Raw genomic sequence first — 20,495 nt, forward strand, 5'->3', positions numbered from 1 at the left:
GAGTCATCCGTATTCATGACCAGGGTTCTCAAGTTTTGAAGACAGGCAAGCATGACATCTCCAACCCCTCGCTTTTTTTCATTGGATGTTGCGTTAATCTTTCCCAGATAGTGCTATTTTCTGATTGGCTATTGTGTAGCCTCTTTTTTGATTGGCTGATAAGTGTCAGGCTCGACTAAGAACTGAGACGCGCTTGATTCCTGCCCGGTTCCACAGAGACAGCGGTGCGGACTGATACATTTTGGGCGCTGCGGCTTATTAAATATATGATAGTTTTTCTGCGTGAGAATACGATGTGCGGCGGGAGAGCGTGAGAAAAGACCGAAATGCGTGACTGTCACTCTCAATGCGTGGCACTTGGCAGCCATGCATGACATAAAAAAATTAACTTGCCGGCTGCAGCAAACCAAAAATGCGCCTGCTTCTGTGTGTCAAGTTTTGCAAGTCGACAGTTATGGCGCATATTTTGAGCGACCAAAAAAAAAAAATTAAACACGGTTTATTTTAATGTTACAAGAGCATCATGATCTTATAATTTAGAATAATTTTTTTTTAAAACTAACTAACAAAAATAAAAAAATTAAATTAAATATTTATTTTCCAAATCTACAAGGAGCCGCAGCAGAGGGATGAAAGAGCCACTTGCGGCTCGGAGCCGCGGGTTGCCGACCCCTGTGCTAGGTTTAATATATCTGGAATCTCTGCGTCACCATGCTGCCCTTATGTCCAGTTTGGGTGAACCTGTGTCCAAGATAGCCTCAGGTTCCTCCTCTGCCAAGAAGAGTGGAACCCAATGTGGTCTGCTGTTGTAGCCCATCCATCTGAAGGTCTGGTGTATTGTGTTTGTTGAGATCCTTACACTTGTAAAGAGCAATTAACTACTATATCCTTCATGGTAGATCATTCACCAGAAACATGGTTTCCAAAACTGTTGCTCACTTAATGTTCATACATACAAACATACATACATACATGCATACATACATGCATACGTGCATACATGCATGCACACATACAGTACATGGATGCATACATACATACATACATACATACATACATAAATGCAATCATACAAACAAACATACATGCATACATACATACATGTATGTTTGTATGTATGTATACAAACATACAAACATACATACATGCATACATACAAATATACATACATGCATACAAACAAACATACATACATACATACATGGATGCATACATACATACATGCACACATACATACATGGATGCATACATACATGCATACATACAAATATATATACATGCATACAAACATACATACAAACATGGATGCATACATACCTGCATACAAACATACATACATGCATACAGTACATTCATACAAGCATACAAACATGGATGCATACATACATACATGCATACAAATATACATACAGTACATGCAATCAAACATACATACATGCATACAAACATACAAACAAGCATACAGTACATACATGCATACAAACATACAAACATACATACATGCATTCAAACATACATACATACATACATGCATGCATACAAACAAACATACATGCATACATACAAGCATACAAGCAAACATACATACATGCATACATACAAGCATACAAACATACTGAAGCTCCGAGTTGAAGTGGAACTTCAGGATGAATTGCAGATCCAAAGTCACATCAGTTTAGATGTCAAGATCAGACACTGACATGAGTAGACAAAAAAGCATATAATAGTAGTCATGAAAGAAAAAAAAACAACAGCGGATAAAAACAACAATAATCTTACTATAAGAAATAAAATAAATAAAGAATACAGTGTTCCTGTCAGACTGGCTTTTCATTTCATTTCCATGAAAAGATTCTTTTTGTTTGCTTAACCGCAAACACTGGGCAGGTGCAGGGGCTGGTGTAGGAAAGCACAGGCTGAGCGGTTCACCACTGTTTTCCTTCCTCCAGGGAGGGACTGGAGCGAGGAAACATTTTATATATATATATAATCCTATCACATATTTTGTAAAATATTTAGTTTAGAGGCTAAACAAAAGACAGCTGGCTCCTTGTGACTGACCATGACCTGCCTATTCAAGACGTTTTCGACACCGTTGGGTTCATTTTTCTGAATAAGATATTCGTGTAAAACGGTGAAATAGGAATAGAAATATTTCGAGTACTGTACATTACTAATACTAACCGCAAACGGAGCTAAACACCGCTCGGTAAAGAAGAGTCGTGTTTGTCTTTTATTTATGTTTATACAAATATATTCGCTACTGAAATGGAGGACGGCTTGGCGTCAGAAGACGATATCTGTGAGTAAGCTTACAATTGCTAAAACGTGTCTATAGTTCATTCTAAACGTTATTGTTTTTCTTTAATCCGCTTGTAGTCTATAGATAGATAGATAGATAGATAGATAGATAGATAGATAGATAGATAGATAGATAGATAGATAGATAGATAGATAGATAGAACTTGTCATTACTGTACAGTTACACGGCAACAAAATGCAGTTTGGCATCAATCAGAAGTGCAAAGAGAACCAATTGTGCAAATAGACAAGTGCAGATAAATGTGTAGCATATGTACAGTATGTAATATATAGGTATATATGTAAACATATGAACAGCATGTAATATATAGATAGGTATATTAACATATGTACAGTGATGTAAGCATATGTACAGTGAATAAATATAAAGACAAGACACAAATGAAATAGTGCAGATGTACAGTATGTAAAGCACAACAGAGAGTGAGGAGTATAAAAATACAATATATATAATGTACATTGTATGTACAATAAGCTATAAACAATATTTTTACAGTGTTTTAACGGTGTAGTGTAGACTTCGGTAGTGTGATGGTGGATGGAAACAATTTGGGCTTCACATTAACTACTATCAAACAAATGGCCTTTTACTATAGTTATTTGTCAATGTTGTTAGAAGGCTACATAATACATTTGTTAGCCACACACACTGTTATTGTATTGTACTGTATGTGTGGTTTAGATTAACAACGTATCGAAACATTAAAAATACTGCAATCATGAGTTGATCCACTCGAATCTCAGAAAATTTAAACAAACTTTGAATGAAGTAAATTTGTGAATCTTTTTTATTTCTGCATAATAAACAATGTGCTTTTTTTTCCTATGTAAAACTAAATTAATCAAAAGATTTCTATGAACAGACATTTACTATTGTAAACACAATATAATCCAAGTTCACAAACATAATTAAGTAAATTCATAAATTCTCTCAAAATGTTTTTATTGAATAAACAGTGTATGATTTGGAGATCTGGGACTGACCATAGCAGAAATAGAGCTCCAAGCTGTCTAAAATAGCAGTTGGCATACAGTAGGAACGTTTTTACTTTTACACAGTTGGCATAGGAAAAGTGGCATGATTGTATGTTGCATGTATAGTAGAGGAACTTAGTGAATTCTGAGATATCCTTGAAGAAGCACAAAAAATCATAGAATGCTAAAAAAAAAAAAAAAAAAATGCAGGACTTTGCATGAACTAACCACTGTGAATTTTGCAGTGCTGCACTCAGAAAAGGTGTTTCACAATGCTGCAAAACGGAATGACACAGGAAAGATGCTGGAGCTTATTAGGAATGGGGTAGACATCAAAGCTAAAAATAAAGTAAGTCTCTTGCAACTTAGAGGGCTGTACTGAACTTCTTATGATTTCTATATTGATTTTTTTTTGGTTCAAAGTTCTACTGTCCTAATTAAACCATGCAAAATACACACAAATTAGTTTTATGCAGAATGACTCTTAGAGTAAAATGAAAGTCATAGTCAGCAGTCTGCACAACTTTCAGCAGTGGGCAGAAATCAGAGGAAGTCAATTCAACGGAAGTACTCTAGATATTGTCTTTGGAATGCTTTGTTTTGAGATCACTTATGCACCAATGCTACGGAAACTCTTTTTTATCTGCTCTTACCACAGGATATGACTCTTAGTTCAACTCATACCAACTAAAACCATCATTATTTACAATTTTGGCATTTAGCAGACACCCTTATCTAGAGTGACTTACAATTTTATTTCAATTTATACAACTGAGCAATTGAGGGTTAAGGGCCTTGCTCAGGGGCCCAGCAGTGGCAACTTGGTGGATCTGGGATTCAAACTCACAACCTTCCAATCAGTATTACCTTTATGTATAATCGTGGGATTTTTTTTGCCAGGCTGTTATATTACAGTGTGGCTTCCTGAATGTCACTATCCTGAATGTTTTCTTAACAGTTCACTCCTAGGTCAATGTTTGAGTATCACTGGGATTATGAGAACATCTTTTCAGTTTGACTAATGGTTTCTTATATGCAGGTAGACAGGAAGGCACTGCACTGGGCTGCAGGTGCAGGTAGTGAAGATGCATTGCGTCTGCTGCTGGAGCATGACACAGAGCTGGATGATGAAGACAGTGTATGTATGATAATCTGTTTGAAAACAACCAATTGTATGTATCGTTATATTTTAACTCGGCTTAAGAAAAGCAATTATTTGACTTTTAGGGTGGAGCTACGATCTTTACTCGTGGGTTTTTATAATCCGCACAGCTGATTAACATTCCTTGGGCAGTCTGCTATGCCATTCAAGCAGAACTATACTAAGTAAATACTCTTCAAGCAGAAGAGTATTTGCTCTCTGCATTGATGACTTCATGCAGGAAAGCACCATTTTGATGGATGCTTGGAACAAGTTACACTAGTGATGTGAATTGTAAAGTTAAATATTATTCAAGATTTAGATAAGATCTCAATCTTCTGCTTTTCACAAGAACAGTTCTGGTGAGTTACATATAGTAAAGTATCAGAAACCTGTATCTGACCTACCCTATAAACCGATAACTTGCATATCTCTGTTCCCTGCTAAGATTCACATCTCTACAAACTGTGTGTGTTTGTTTTTCAGTTTGGCATGAGTGCACTGCTTTTGGCTGCATGGTTTGGTCACCTTAAAATATTGAAGATCCTTGTCTCATCTGGTGCAAAACTCAACTGTGAAAACAAAGTAAGGCACACAGGACGGGTATGTGTTGGGTGTGGGAGAACTTTCATTCCTGTGCAAAATAGACCATTTTACCCATTATAAGGAAAGCTCCATTTAGAAATACATAACATTTCCAGAATGCAGTGCAGTTATAAGACTTTTGAGCAGACTGTACAGCTGTGGACTAAAGCACTGCTGTATCTCACTTAAGGTAAAGGTGGTTACAGACTATCCCTCAAAATGCATTGTGGGTAATGTAACCAAGTCAAATTGAAATTTACAAACTTCTCAATCAAAGTCGACAGCAAGAAGAATAAACAAAGAAATGAAAAACAGGGTGGATTTTTTTCTTTAAGGCAGTGTAATGTTTTTTAATTTACAAGAGAAAATACTTTACACTTGTAGTGGGTCAGATAAACTTGAGACATCAAGTAAACCTACTCATGCCCCAACTCAGGATGGGGTACATTAGCACAAGGGAAACAAGTAAATGCTCTGGGTATAACATTTTTTGGAAGAATCTGAAATGTAATTTTTGTTCACTGAATGATGCAATCCTGCTCCTCAGAATGGGCTGAATCTTCTGCACTGTGCTGCACAACGAGGTCATATTCATATTCTCGAGTACATCATGGAGGATCTGGAGGATGTAAGACTTGACAGAGCTGACAAGGTGATGATAAACATTAAACTACCTCGTCCTGCAATGTGACTTTGCAATTAGCATAGGTTCTGGAAATTTGTATATTATACTAAACATACATGGGTTTCATCCTGCAGTCATTGTAATTAGAGTCATTTGTATTAGATCAGTTACAAGCTATTAATACCAATGAGTTTTACTGACATTTAATGACTGATACTTTTAATCAACATGTTAAAAGTAAAGAATAAAACACAACAAAAAGCATGGGCATGCCCAGTGCAACCAAACAGAGACAATAGTTAAATGTGAAACTTCTGAGTTTCTGTTATAACTTACATGATAGCAACTATAAACCATCCTTCCCTCACCTTTAAAGTCAATAAACCTCAAATCCTCTTCTCTGAAAATTCTACTTTTGTGGAACTCAGAATTGTTGAATAGAATCAATATCATATGTATATCTTTCATATGGAATATACAATAGTTACATTTTAAGATTTAACTTCTTATGTTGAATCATTCCATTGTAGCTTGTATTACGTAAGCATAGACAAATAGATTCTCTCCTTCTTGACAGATAAACAGAGCAAAGATTGCATTAACCTTATTGTAAAATTCTAGTTAAATATTAGACGCAAGGTTCAACTCAACTCACTACAGCATTCGTCACCATCTAAAAACACTGTCAGCCTCAATAGGTTGAAGGTAATATTTTAAGCATAGCACATTAAAGTAAGAAAAACAGAGTCATACTCCAGGTTTGGTTTATGATTGTTCATAGTTGACTGCAAAAATAAGTAAAAAATTAAGTTACTTATTACGCTAAAAACATACTACTATAAATGCTTTAACAGACCCCAAGTGGGACTGAAATGAAAGGTAATATTGGCTGTTAATACGATATAAGCTTTCTGAGCTAAATAGTTGTCAGGGAAATAATACTGCTGCTTATTAGGAATTGGTTCATGCTGTTCTATCAACCCTGTGTCCCACTTGTCCTGTGTGTCAGTCAGGTAAGACAGCATTTCATCTGGCAACAGAACATGGACAGTTGGAAGTGACGGAGTATCTTATTGGCATGGGCTGTGCTCACGACCTCAAGGACAAGGTAAGACACAGCAGGAGGCATGGAGTGTTTCAGCCCCACTGATCTGCTAATTACACCCCTTCTGGGTTCTGGAGGACAAAGCAGAAGACAGCGTTAGCATTAACAGCATGTTTTCATGTCTGATGAGTCAAGTTCTGTTCAGTTAAACATAAAAATGTATACAGTCTTCTTGTTTACCCCAAATGTAGTCAGTCAACCAAGAGGTTTGTTTCTTAGTTTTATACTGGAGCTGTATAGACTGTTTAATAAAATATCATCAGCTTTTAGTAAAACCAAAAGATTTTGTAAGTCCAATTAGATCTACAGTGGATATAAAAAGTCTGCAACACCCCTGTTCATAGAAGAGTTTTTTTTTTAAAATAAATCAGATCAGAACTTCTTATACCAGAAATCTTGATGATATTTGGATTTTTACATAAAAAAAAACAAACTGTACGTTTCATAGGGTGTGAAGACTTTTTTATATCCACTATATATTATCATCTGAATTTCCTCTAACACATCCTTAAGACTTCCAACTTTTGGACACACCTCTTTCTTGAGTCTGATATTTGTGATTAGTGAAATCATACTATGAAACTAGGAATAAATGACATTAATTCTGGTTTCAGTAAGGCTGTTTCTACTGGTTTAAATCTATGGTGTAATTTTGTCCATTTGTTATAGGTGTACATGTCATGATGTCAAATGTGCTAATGTGATGGTGCTAATATTCAAGCGTTGACCACATGGTGGCATCCCAAACCCCATAAAGTACTAATGTTTAAGTTCTGCTGTGTGGCCAGGAGGACAACACTGCACTCCATCTGGCAGCGAAACACGGCCATGCTGAAGTTATTCAGAAGATTCTGGAAACAGGGGAAAACATCAACAACAGGAATATTGTAATAATTGCTTTTCTCTGACGACTCTTTTTTTTTTTTTAAATGAAAGCCTGCCTTATGACTCTTATTCATAATGCTTTATTTTTTGTCAGGACGGTCTGACCGCTTTACACTTGTCTGTGGATGGAGGACATTATGACTGTGTCAGGCTGCTGCTTGAGGCTCACTGCAATGTCAATGAACTCACAAATGTACGTAAAACCATTAATGCGTGGTGTATGGTAAAGGCTTTAGATAGTAAAGGCTTGGTTGACAGAAAAAAACGAAGAAATATTACTGTTTATGATATGCTTGTACTTCTTTGTTTTATTATTTTTCACACCAAGCTACTCTCCTCTGATTTCATTGTAGACTTAAGTTTGTTTCAGTCCTTGGATATATTTTTTGTGTGTGTCATTTAGCTGGATCATTAAATTCAAGAGCTAGTTTTTTTTTGGCTCTTGGGTTCATACTCTTTTCATTCAGAATGGTTTGACTGTAAAAGGTTTTTAATGGACTTTCCACTATTTGACCCAGTGTCTTTGTACTTTGTAACATTGGCACTTCTCTTATGCTTAACTGCTTATCTATTACTTTGCATCGTATTTTTCACATGTGATCTCCAAATTTGAGTCATTTTATTGATTATTAAAAGTGCTTTATTGGCCTTATTAGTCATTTATTTATATTTGTTCTCTCAGAGGAATATGACTTCTCTTCACTTCGCAGCCCAGCATGGATTTGAAAGAGAGGCCAAGCTTCTTGTGGAGTCTGGAGTTAGTGTGGACTCGGTGAACACTGTAAGTAATCGTGCTTGCTAGCTCATATGTTCCTAACCCAGTCATTGGGTCTGCAGTATGTTATTATTCTCTCTAACTTTTACTATATTAAGGGGACCATCTTATAAATATGTTATTGACCAATATATCAGGGTAAATGATAACTAGTACTGATGAATACTATGCCATTGTATGGAAATGGGAAATTTTAAATGTGCTATACAATCCTGCAGTATTGAACATTAGCAGTATATCATTTTTATTTTCTTTGATATAGTTATATCATTTTGTTTCTTTGTTAGAATCATTCCACCGCACTGCACTTAGCAGTGTTCAACAACTACACAGAGATTGTTAAAATACTCATTGATGCAGAATGTGACCTAGATGTTTTTGATGAGGTGAGTACACTTTTTATTCTAGCAGAAAAAAAATCTATCTTAGACTAACAAACTAAATATCACAGTTTTTTGAGACCCAATTCAGACTACTGTCAGCATACTGACAGTAGTTATGTTTCTATACAGCGGCTTCAAACAGCCCTGCACATAGCAGCAGAACACGGACGCCAAAACATAGCTGAACTGATCCTCGTTGCTGGGGTTAACCTTAAACTTCTCGACAAGGTACAGCCCCAAGGTCCATAGTCCATGTGGTATAATCCAATTCAATTCAGTTTTATTTTATTCACATAGTGCCGTTAACCATGGACATTGTCTCAAAGCTGTTTTAAACATCAAACATATATAAAACATTTATGTACATTCAAATAAATGGTTTGAGATAAATGCTTTATGCAATATAAATAAAACTGAGTTATACCACACAAGTGTAATTGTACCCATGTATACTTCTTTGCACCTAGACTGAATTAACACCTCTGTACTGTATGTCACCTTGCAGCAGGGAAAGACATCACTGGACATTGCAGCCAGAAGCAATCATGTGAACGTGGTCGACATGATTATCAAAGCGGATAGATTTTACAAATGGGAACAGGTAGGTCTGTGTGCAAACTAAATTCAATCTTGTTTATGAAAGTATGACTTTTTAACATGATTCATATTTCGCATTTGACTGAGTCTCAGTTTTGCAGGACAATGTGAACTGCACAGAGTCGTTAGTGGGAAGGAATGTGACATTCAAACAAGACCATCAGCAGGAGACAGAGCACATTCGCTCCATCTTGTGGAAATTAGCCACGAAATACCTGAAAGCTGGCGAGTGGAAGACACTGGCGCAGCATTGGCACTTCACAGACACACACATCCGAGCCATAGAACATGAGTGGACAGGTACAGCAATTCTAAAATTATATGGTGTTACCTATTACTTTAATAAAGTGGACTAGTATTACCCTTTCATACCCGGAAATGCTGCCGTACTGCCCTCTGCTACCTTGAAAGTGTTTCATGTTACCAATTACTACCTTCAAATAATTTGGGCTCAAATAAATAAAAATAAATGCTTGCCTTGAATTCTGAAAGAATCAGGGCATAGAACAGAAGAAGCAGAAAATAATTTTTATGCCATATAACTAGAATAATGTACAGTTGTATATTAGATATAAGCAACGGACAGTTAAAAAATAAATAAAAAAGAAAGACTAAGGTGAGAAACATTATGTGAGAAGATTTAAGGCACTTGCTAGTATAATGCTGTATTATGATAACAGTAATGATCTCTTTGCAAATTTATGAAGCAATATGGATTTTGCCATTATTATTTGCTACTTCCTATTTTTGCATATTGAGTTTGAACTATAATGGCATGGGGCGCGGACAGACCAAAATTTATTTATTAAATTTTTAATGATTTATTTATTTTACAATTGTGTGCACAATTTATTGTAGCTGTGAAATACTAAATCAGTCATGAAAGGTGCTTTTGAACAAGATATCATTATGTATAAAAAAGAAACGTATTGTATGTAGATGCTGTAAGAATATCTGTGTGATGGCGGTTACTGTATCTGCTTTGATAAGGTACTAAAAGCTATAAGGACCATGGGCATCGCATGCTGCTGATCTGGCTGCATGGTGTGTTGATTGCTGGAGAAAACCCAATTAAAAGCTTGTATGAAGGGCTCATGGGAATCTCAAGGAAGGATCTGGCAGGTAAGAATGTAAATGGTAAACCTGAAGCTTACTAGTGCTGTAAAAATAAATAAATCAATAAATAAATAATAATAAAAAAAAAATATTATATATATATTTAAATAAATTCCCTTTTCTTTGTTCCCCCAATTATTGTGTTTTTGTCACACTATAGGGTGATATACTGGTGATAGATAACTATAAATATGATTTGTCTTTAGTCAGATTCTCTTTTTCTGATATCATGTAATATTATACGGCGTGAAAAATAAGCGATAATAAATCCAGAAGGGGGCAAATACATTTTCCTAACACTGTATACACAAAGGACAAACCTAAAACTGTAAGATATCAGCAAATAAGGGGAGTCCTTGGTTTAACAGTGATGATTACATCTTAGAGAGCATTATCTCATTCTGGAATTGTTGCTTTTTGAATAAAATATTTTATATGCCATCAAATGCAAGCCGATTTTATAGCCTACTTCCTTTCAGTGTTGTCCAAAGAATTTAAATTATGACCGTAGAAGAGATCAAGAGCACCGATTTATAACTGTGATTTATTTTTATTTTTTTTACCAGATCTACTTGTGTGTTTGTAATATAAATGCATGCTTTTGACAAGGCTAGGTGAACATGCAAAGCAATCCACATATTGTTGCTAGGAAACTGGAAGTGCTCAATGAGAATATGCTTGCAAATATTTAAGGCTTATGTTTTATCTGCTTATTACCTAGATTTTAAGTCTTTGTAAAATCTTCACCATGCTGACAGCCATCAACGTTGCGTTACAGCTCAAGATCTCTTGATTTTATCTGAAACGTTTGTCTTTTATGTGAATATGGTGAACACAGCTGACATATGGTAATGCATACCTGCTAGCAAGTGACATATAAGGATTTCTAAGATATTTTTTATTGCTGTTTTGATTATTCTGAGTAATTCTATTTTTGCTTTCTTCTCACAGAGAGTATGCGGCAGCAGGCCAATGCAGACCCCGCTACTCCAAAGAAGTGTGCAACAATGTGAAACTGAGGAAATTAAGTTTACAGCAATAGATAAAGGATGAAACCCAGGTTTTTCAGAAGATTCTTTCCTCAACACGCTGATATAATCAGTTTTGAAGGGCTACTATGTTACTACCTGTCGATCCGTATGCCAGTGAAAAGCAGATAATTGAACTTTTAAATTTTATGCAAATATGCAGAATTCTGTGATGTGACATATCCAAATGGTTGTATAAATTCCTTAGATGTAGGTCTGCCCTGCTTATATTAAATTATATAGTGTAAAATATACAGATATAGCTGAGCAATAGCTAGGAGTTTTTCCACTTTCAGACAATTCAAACCAGCAAACGTACCATTCAGAAAACGTCAGACAGCACAACAATAGCTGCATAGTAAAGTATTAAAGATAAGATATAAAGACATATGATATGATTTCTAAGATAGAAAATGAACCAGCATCAGCAACTTGTCACCTTTATTTTGTTGTAATTCCAGGGTTAAGAGGCTACAGCTACAAGCACTGTGTTAATTTACACTGTGTTCCAAAAAAAAAAAAAATTATTATAATCGAATCCGTTTTTAATGCATTGCATTGCCGGTATACTGTCATTCAAACATTATCATTTAATTCGCGACTCTAACTGCACTGATTCTCCTGCGCAAGGTTTGGCTAGGTTTGACTCGACAACCGAGGAGAAAGATTTTGGAAAATAGGGGATAAATGTCCAACCAGGGAGACTCGTTTGTCAGTGTTTGCCATCTTATGTTGCAAAAATCACTTTATTCTCTATCCCTAAATCCGCTGTTTTTTTTTTTTGTAAATACATGAACTGTTTCACTTGCATGGCTTTAACCAAATATCTATATCACATGCTGTAGCATGAAAAGACTTGCCTTTAACTGTGACTTCAAATATGTTTTTAAAAAAAACTGTTGATGTATATACATGTATACTTTGAATGAAAAGGTTTCATTGCTTAAATGTGTTTAATTAGCATTTTAAGGCTACAATAAGGATATTTTGGGAAGATTTACCTTTATCTCATACATTATAAATTTAATCACAAGCAGATTGAATTCTAGAATTATTATTTCTTTAAGAATCTTTCAAAACAATATTTTCTAATAATGTTTAATACTCAGGTAACGTTTTAGCTCATAAAATGTCCTGTTTACAGCTTTAAAATGTAATTAAGTAATAAGAAATATTATTATTATCAGTACTGGATAAATAAAGTAAATAATTGTCAAGTCCTAATGGATGTCTAATAAATTACTTACATACAATTCATTCAGATGGTAGATGATGCAGCAATGCATACGGTAATGTGTTAATTTTTTTTTTTTGGCTTTTAAACGATTATAGCTGAAGGGAACCAAGTTGGAGACTGTGTTCCAAGATGAACCTGAATAAACTTGTGCTCCTCTCATGACTATCAGACATCCTGGGAAAAAAAAAACTTTGCCATTTATTGTAAGAGCACTTGGTACACAGCACTGAAATCAGTGAACCTGAGCAAGATCCTCAGAATTGAACTCCTCTTACAGGAGTCTGGGAGAAGATTCAGTTTAGAGGCTACAAGCATGAATATGGTCACAAGGGGAGATTTTTTTAATGTGTGCAATAAAAATACTGAATCTGAAGTTGCCTCAAGTCACCTGTCCTTCTTCAGTGTTCACACATGATCCTCACAAGGGAGGGGGAAAAAAAATAAAACATTAGCAATGTGTATATGCATACATGTAGCTGGAAATAAATTACTTTGTTTATTACTGACTAAGAAGAATCTTAAGTTCCTTAATCTTGAATCACATCTTAAGCCATGTGAGACATATTTTCTGTTCATCGCAAAAGCTTAAGCCGATTTAAATGAAAACTTCACAAAGAATATTCACAGTGAATTCAAGCCATGCTTATCATAATTAGCCTGCAGAAATGAAGTGGAAGAGATCCACACTTTTTTAATCCTGTGCAAACACCTTAGAAAGAAATTGTTCAATTAGTAATTTCTGCACTTACTACCAATGTAAAGGATGTACTGTACATGCTGCACTGGAGCTCCAATCTTTAACATAGCTTACTCGGTAAACGAAGTTTCTCTCACCCAAAGTCTTTTCTGTAAAATCCTCCAACACTTGCTACAAAAACATTCATCTGTTGTGTGATTTTTTAATAAGTAACTGATTTAGTATTATTGTGCATATTTCTCTACATCTTAAATTTTGCAGTGGTTGAGACATGTATACATGAGTATTGTAAACTTTGACCTAATACACAATGATAAATTGCATTATGGCACAAAAAAAAAAAGTATGATTGTCCTAGCTAGATGATGGTCTCCATCATGTTACAGAGAAGATCGGTAAATGTTTAGAGTTTACAGGGGGAAAAAAAAATGTGGTGAGACAGGCTTCTAATGTTTTTGGGCTTTCTGGATCCAGTCCAAACCAAATCACCAAGCATGTCCTGGCTAATCAGCTGAACATTGTGTATTTTAGCTACAAATTATTCTTTTAGGTAATTTAATAGTAAAATTTCAATGATTCAGCTGAGGCTGGAAATTTTTACTGACTTACAAATTTGTCAATAATAATCTTTCCCATGCTTCCAAACCTGTGAAATTTGTAAGCTGTACCTTTAATCAGTGCATGAGTTACAGTAACAAAACAAAAGTGTGAAAAAGGACAATATGGAAAAATAATAATAATAATAATAATAATCACATACAAGGTATAAGGCAACCAGTTCAAAATAACATCCTGTGAAATAAGACCAAGTGCCCAGTCTCCAATTATTTACAGTAATAATACTTATCAAAATATTGTTTCTAGAAAGTAAAAATAGGCTCTTTATGTTCATCATTTTTGATTGAATCCATTGTAGAAAATCATGAGGCCAAAAGGTTTTTTTCCCCGGCTTGTGATGTATAGCACGGACTTAAAGAGTCAAAGCTTCTGTAATCGGCTCAGTGTAGGCTGTGGGTTGGGGTGGGTGGTTTATCTCCTTATGATTCATCATCGCTCTCTTTAATGTTATTCAGATTGCTCTTTTGGACCTCAAGCTCCTCTGCACTAACCATAGCAGGATTGATGGCGGCGTATCTCGTCCCATGGAACTGTCGCAGATGTATCTACAGAGCCAAACAAGCCAGTACAATAAAAAGAAGATGGAAACCCACATATGCACGCCCCTTTATTTTGCAACCTATAAAATCACTCACTTGGATGTAAAGGTTAACTTCGGCACTTCGACAAAGGTAGGGAAAGTTGCCGCCGGTTTTGAGGTGAGCCCTCCTGGCATTCGGGTACAGTTTATACATTTCCTCCTTAGCCTCATTCGAAAGAGCACTCTGATCAAATACCTGAAAACACAAGAGTACAAACATTCACAAAAAAGGCCAAAAGAAACTAAGTGCAGTCATTAATAATGTAATGATTAATAAAGATGAAAGCCTACATCCATAATGGTAACTGAAACATCCTTTATTTTGTGTGGCTCGATGTAGGAGTTTTGGCAGTTCAGTGTGAGTCGGGATGCCAGTTCGCTCTGGTTAAGGCTCTCCAGCTGTAAATACAGACAAAGACGTTACTATTGGCAAGGAATAGGCCAAATTTGCACCGAGCACTGGAACAAAGCTTTCTTTTAACAAATAACTGTGTATTCACCTTTAAGACCAGTTACATAATTCTCTGGACTCAATGATCAAGTACACCATTTTTAAAGTAATGTTACTTCATTTAAAAAGGAATGGAATTCATTTTACACAGGATGCCCACTTCCAACAACTTTGACATAGCAATCAATTAAATAAATGATCCCCCAAAGACCTTTATTCTTGACTGTAAACATTGAGGACTTAAAAAGTCAACCTTCGTCGTCTTCTAATTTCAGCTTTTCCCATTAGGGTCTTTCCAGCGAACATCCTTTACTCTGGCACCAATTACCTTCGTACCCTCTTTCAACACATCCATATATCTCGTCTTTGACCTTCCTCTTGACCGCTTACCTGGCAGCAACATCCTTCCACCAATATAACCATCTCCCTTCACTGTACATGTCCAAACCATCTCAATCTATCCTCTCTGACCTTGTCCCCAAAAACTCAACTGTAAATGTTACATATGAATGCCTGAATAGCTAATCCTTCGGACCGTAGACATGTTTTCTTTAAATGAGTGGACTGAACTAACATTAACTTAGGAATCTGACTTATGAAGATAGCAAATTATCTGGTTAATTAACAGTCCACATCCTGTGCACAAATTACAATTTTCTGACTATGATTTAATCTCTTGTGGCTTCATTGTGTTTGTAAATACAGTATCAAATGCTTATATGCAAAATATTTGGCTGCCTGGAATCGAGTACTATTTAATAAGCAGGAGAATGATAATGGGAAACCAATAATTTTAATTTTAGGGATTAAAACCCAAAGATTTATTAATTAATGTGATTATACAAAAGGGAGGGTTAGAAATGTTGTTTGGCGGAGGTCTATCCTTTTCAGGAAATCAAAAATATATGAGTTTTAACTGAACAAATAGTTTGATAGCTATTTATTTTAATCGGAACTCATTTTGGTGTTTATTTTTAAGTGAACTACATTTATTTAAGAAAAGTATTATACATGTGTACATACTTAAGTTAGCTTGAGGACAAATGATGCTTTCATTTCCTGATGTTTACATTTAGTTGTGTTATACAACTTAGAACACATCACCTGCTGCTTCAATACAATTTTTAAAATACTGAAAACCAGTAACTGACCGGTGTGCTCCGTTCTCATAGCTCTGACTGTCTGTGCTTAGTTTGAGCCCTGAGTTTCAGATATTTGTTGTTTAAAGGTTAAAGCAACATGAAGGCCATCTAAAGTTAAAAATAAGATTATCAAAATCTACTAAAGGCGGTAGCGTGTTTTCATATCTAGCTCCCAAACTTTGGAGTAGCCTTCCTGACAGTGTTCAGGGCTCAGACATGCTTTCCCAGTTTAAATGCAAATTAAAGACCTATCTCTTTAGTCAGGTGTACACATACAGTGTATACTTCCCATAACCTTGTGCTCTAGTAAAAATATGAACAAATTCACATTATCATCTAGTGCTTGCTAATATTATGAACAGCAGCTACGCTAATTGCTCTCCACTTGTTCTCTTTTTCTAGACATCCAGAGATTGTACCAGCTCCAGTTGTATTCAGTGTCATGAAGAGTTCGGACTTTCATTGAGTTGAGGATCCTGAGGCATCTACAGAGATGTACCAGGTCCAGTTGGATTCTGCTTCAGGAAGTTTTCTATCATCTGACAAGAGGTGATGCCAACTACATGTGGTGTTTGAGAACAACAACCGCCTTATCAATACACAAACAGACAATTTTCAGACGATATATTTATAAATCACACCTTCCAGTGTCACACAAATGAGGATGAGGTTCTCTTTTGAGTCTGGTTCCTCTCAAGGTTTCATCCTCTTCCATCTAAGGGAGTTTTTCCCTTGCCAAAGTTGCCATAGTCACCTCGGTCTAATCATTCTCATTGGGGATAAATTAACATAATCACCAGACAAACCTAGATGAGCAGTGTTTTACCTCTTGAAGGGGAGAATGAAGGGAGAAGCTTCCAAAATCAAACAAGCTAAAAGAAATAGGTCGAATGGTACAAGCCTGGAAAGGCATCACAAAAAATTAATGCAACAGTTTGGTGTCATCATTGACGCTGTTAGAGAAACCGAATGAAAAGTGTTATGTATGTTAAAATGATCTATTCCAATATTGTTTGCGAAAGCTGCCATGTCCTAAGCTGTTTAATACATCCAGATGGAAAAATTAAGAAATGAAAGCTGAAATTCTGATCCATTATCTCATATTCATCTTTTGATTTCGAACCGAAAGGGTTTCAGTCGACTTAGACAAAAATAATAGACTTGGACTTGCTGTTGCAGTACTTTCACATACTTTCCCTGAATTCAATCCACAGCTCCACAGAACTGGAATGACTAGGGTTAGGGTTACCAAAATGACTTCATGAATATGAATTACTCACTCTGTCCACCATAAAGTCAATGGCATCTGCCATTTTGGGATCAACAGGTCCTTTGGCAAAGTTCCCAAGAACAATCTTCTTAAGCATAAAAGCAGGCATCAACCAGAAACTGAAAAAAAAAACAGAAATTGAGAAAATGTGAGGATTGCAGGAAAGAAACTAGTATCAATCTATATATCAAGTGTATGCTTTACCTGTTGGCGGTCCAAGTTTGGTTAAAAATAGATGTATCGCTGAATGAATTGCACAGAATCAGAGAATGCACTCTAGGGGATTTGTGAGTGATCTCTGCAAATTTTTGAGCCAGAAATCCTCCCAAGGAAGCACCAAACAAGTGCACCTATTTAAATCAGGATGAGTATGTCATAGTAAAATGAGGTTTTATGATGTTATTGGACTTATCTGAACTTACATAGTAAAGGAAAAATTAGTCAAACCTTGTCAAGTTGCAAGTGGTCTAGAAGTTTCTTAAATCCATCGCAAAATTCCAGAAGATCCCAATAGACTGGGTACTGGAGCTGCAGCAGATATGACAAGCTACATGACTATGTAATTTAGTCATTAGGAAGTAATTGTGACTGAGTTCATTACCTAAATGATTACTAATAGTGACACTTCATTACTATTTTTATTGAAAAAAAATATTTAATATTGTCTTGTTTCTGCAGAAGGTTCCCTTTATGCCCAGGTGTTTCCTGTATTACTTCTTCTTTTCTCTTTAGTCACTTGACACATACAACCTCCAAACACTGACATCAATGACAACTCATTATTTAAAATGTCCTTTCTAAATATTTCTCATCAATATAATAAACATTTTTTTGAAGTGTTCAAAGTCTTCCAGAACAAAACTCACTTCATGAATCTCTCTAAAATAATGTGTGTGGTCTATTTAACCATGTTGCTTCTCCACACCTGTGTGACAGATAATGTTGTTGTGGAACTAACCGAAATGACACGATAACCCCAGCCAGAAAGAGCCAACACTTGCTGGAAAAAAACTTCAGCCGTGCCACTCACAGGAGGAAGGAAGATGATCGGGCACCTGATGCTTTTCGGCCCGGCATCATAAAGTGACCAAACTTTGCTATCATCATCGTCCACAATAATCTAAAAGCAAAAAAATGGCTAAGTCACATTGCTGAAGGTGCTGAATCACAAGGGGAATCACATGGTATAAACAAAAGACCATAGAATATCATCTGTAGTTAAAAAAAAATAATAAAAAATGAATGAAAAAAAAAAGGAAAAAGGAACTTAACTTGTGAAATTAAATAATCCAACCATACAAGATTACAAATTTGATAATAAAGTAATAAAGCTATATGATAATAAAGTTGATGTTAAAGTACATCACACTTACTCTTTTGAGGGGCACTGAGCTTCGAAACCAGTTGTAGTCAGGAGACAGTCTTATCTCCTCCATCTCTAGCAGAAACAGAAAAAATCTGAAGTTTTGGAATAAATTGGGCTATTTATAAATCAACTTTATACAAAGACAAAGGGTCACAGTCCTTCATTTCGGAGAGAGAAAGGGTGGAACCTTCCTCTCTACTCACTCTCACACACACAGTCCCCCCCCCCTCTCACACACACGTACACACACACGTACACGTACACGTACACACACACACACACACACACACACACACACACACGTACACACACACACACACACACACACACACTCTCTCTCTCTCTCCCCCCCCTCTCTCACACACACACACACTTTGTATCACTACAAGTAGGCTCAGTCGTAAACTGTACAATGCTCCCTATATGCGTGCATTACACACAATACAAACAAACTGACTTCTACAACATAGCTATTGCACTATATGTTCAGAGTCATTGAAGGATTCAACCTCAGACTGACACGCACTTTGTTTTATCGGTTACAACCTACAAAGTGGAGAATTGCACACACACGTAATCACGGAGGTCAAAGCAAAAGAAAGAAAAACTCCAGACACACAAAACAATAACTGCTCTTAATCCCCACGCTTTCTTACACAAATAACATCACAAGTGAACGCCATGTAAACAGTCAACCAAGTAAACAGAGAAAAGCAAATAACTACACAGACACGTCTCTGAGAAGTCAGCAAACTTCACCGTACTGTATTTTGGTGAATTGATCTACCTTTTAGCGAAAATTGTCATCCGCGGATTAGCGACATTTTAGCTTTCTTTTGCAGTCATATGACAGTTGACTTCCGCATCAAACATGCGCATGCGCAGAGGCGTTTCTATCTTGCGCATGCTCAGTGTGATCAAACGTATTATAATATAATCATAAACTATGTAAAGTAAAGTATGTGGGAACGCTGTAATATACAATAAAATTTTCTAATGTGCCTAAATGTGCCTCATTGTTTTTTTGGGCAATTTTAACGCTCTTGGAAGGTTTGCTCCAAATTATACACAGCTGTAATAGGTGTTCCTCGTTTAGGCCTCCAGACAACAACAACAACAACAACAACAACAACAATAACAATAATAACAACAACAACCATAATAATAATAATAATAATAATAATAATAATAATAATAATAATTATTATTATTATTATTATTATTATTATTATTACTATATTATTGTAATAACAATTATAATCATCATCATCATTATTATTATTATAACAATTATAACACTACTACTACTACTACTAATAATAATAATAATAATAATGTAGTTTTCAATGCAATTATGTTTTTCAGTTTTTTTAAGTATAAAGTATTTTAAATGAAAAATTTTTCATATTTAACTTATTATATTGATATACATTTATTTAATATCTAAATGCAATATTTTTTAAGTGTTTTAATTGTTTAATTTTATTATAGTTGTGGTTGTGGGTCTTTTTTATGTACAAAACTCCTTAAGTGACGTTTGTTTGGACGTTTTAACATTGCGACAGTTTTAGTGTGCCCTCGTCACGTTTACCTCACT

At 35.5% G+C, this 20,495-nt stretch overlaps 2 protein-coding genes across 3 annotated transcripts; one reads left to right on the plus strand and one right to left on the minus strand.

The window, feature by feature from the left end:
• The first annotated feature begins 1,890 nt into the window (after positions 1–1,890).
• On the plus strand, positions 1,891–13,147 carry ankdd1a (ankyrin repeat and death domain containing 1A). The gene is made up of 15 exons (XM_027162377.2): positions 1,891–2,302; positions 3,543–3,646; positions 4,337–4,435; positions 4,925–5,023; positions 5,571–5,675; positions 6,658–6,756; positions 7,542–7,640; positions 7,733–7,831; positions 8,321–8,419; positions 8,701–8,799; positions 8,926–9,024; positions 9,302–9,397; positions 9,495–9,693; positions 10,384–10,515; positions 11,461–13,147. Exons 1-15 carry the CDS (start codon positions 2,269–2,271, stop codon positions 11,520–11,522), a joined length of 1,524 nt encoding a protein of 507 aa, XP_027018178.1. The 5' UTR covers positions 1,891–2,268; the 3' UTR covers positions 11,523–13,147.
• Positions 13,148–13,657: 510 nt separating this feature from the next.
• Positions 13,658–19,774, minus strand: spg21 (SPG21 abhydrolase domain containing, maspardin). 2 transcript variants are annotated; one of them, XM_027162389.2, is made up of 9 exons: positions 19,686–19,774; positions 18,906–18,968; positions 18,491–18,652; positions 17,980–18,060; positions 17,737–17,882; positions 17,543–17,651; positions 14,961–15,068; positions 14,725–14,865; positions 13,658–14,634 (listed from the first exon to the last, which is right to left on the minus strand). In XM_027162389.2, the coding sequence occupies exons 2-9, from the start codon at positions 18,966–18,968 to the stop codon at positions 14,509–14,511; spliced, it is 936 nt and encodes a 311-aa protein (XP_027018190.1). In that variant the 5' UTR covers positions 19,686–19,774; the 3' UTR covers positions 13,658–14,508. The 2 variants fall into 2 exon arrangements, with proteins under 2 accessions (XP_027018190.1, XP_027018200.1); XM_027162399.2 differs by lacking the exon at positions 19,686–19,774 and adding an exon at positions 19,663–19,685 and having other exon boundaries at positions 18,906–18,970.
• Positions 19,775–20,495: the final 721 nt, after the last annotated feature.

Source organism: Tachysurus fulvidraco, chromosome 2 (genome assembly GCF_022655615.1).
Source record: "Tachysurus fulvidraco isolate hzauxx_2018 chromosome 2, HZAU_PFXX_2.0, whole genome shotgun sequence".
In the NCBI taxonomy this organism is placed as follows: Eukaryota; Metazoa; Chordata; class Actinopteri; order Siluriformes; family Bagridae; genus Tachysurus; species Tachysurus fulvidraco.

Coding starts and splice junctions, on each gene's coding strand:
- ankdd1a (XM_027162377.2), top strand. CDS start 2,269: ATGGAGGACGGCTTGGCGTCAGAAGACGATATCT. Junction 9,398..9,494: donor GATTTTACAAATGGGAACAG/GTAGGTCTGTGT, acceptor TCAGTTTTGCAG/GACAATGTGAACTGCACAGA. Junction 10,516..11,460: donor CTCAAGGAAGGATCTGGCAG/GTAAGAATGTAA, acceptor TTCTTCTCACAG/AGAGTATGCGGCAGCAGGCC.
- spg21 (XM_027162389.2), bottom strand. CDS start 18,968: ATGGAGGAGATAAGACTGTCTCCTGACTACAACTGGTTTCGAAGCTCA. Junction 15,069..17,542: donor TTGACTTTATGGTGGACAGA/GTGAGTAATTCA, acceptor CTGTATTTACAG/CTGGAGAGCCTTAACCAGAG. Junction 14,635..14,724: donor AAGTTAACCTTTACATCCAA/GTGAGTGATTTT, acceptor TTGGCTCTGTAG/ATACATCTGCGACAGTTCCA.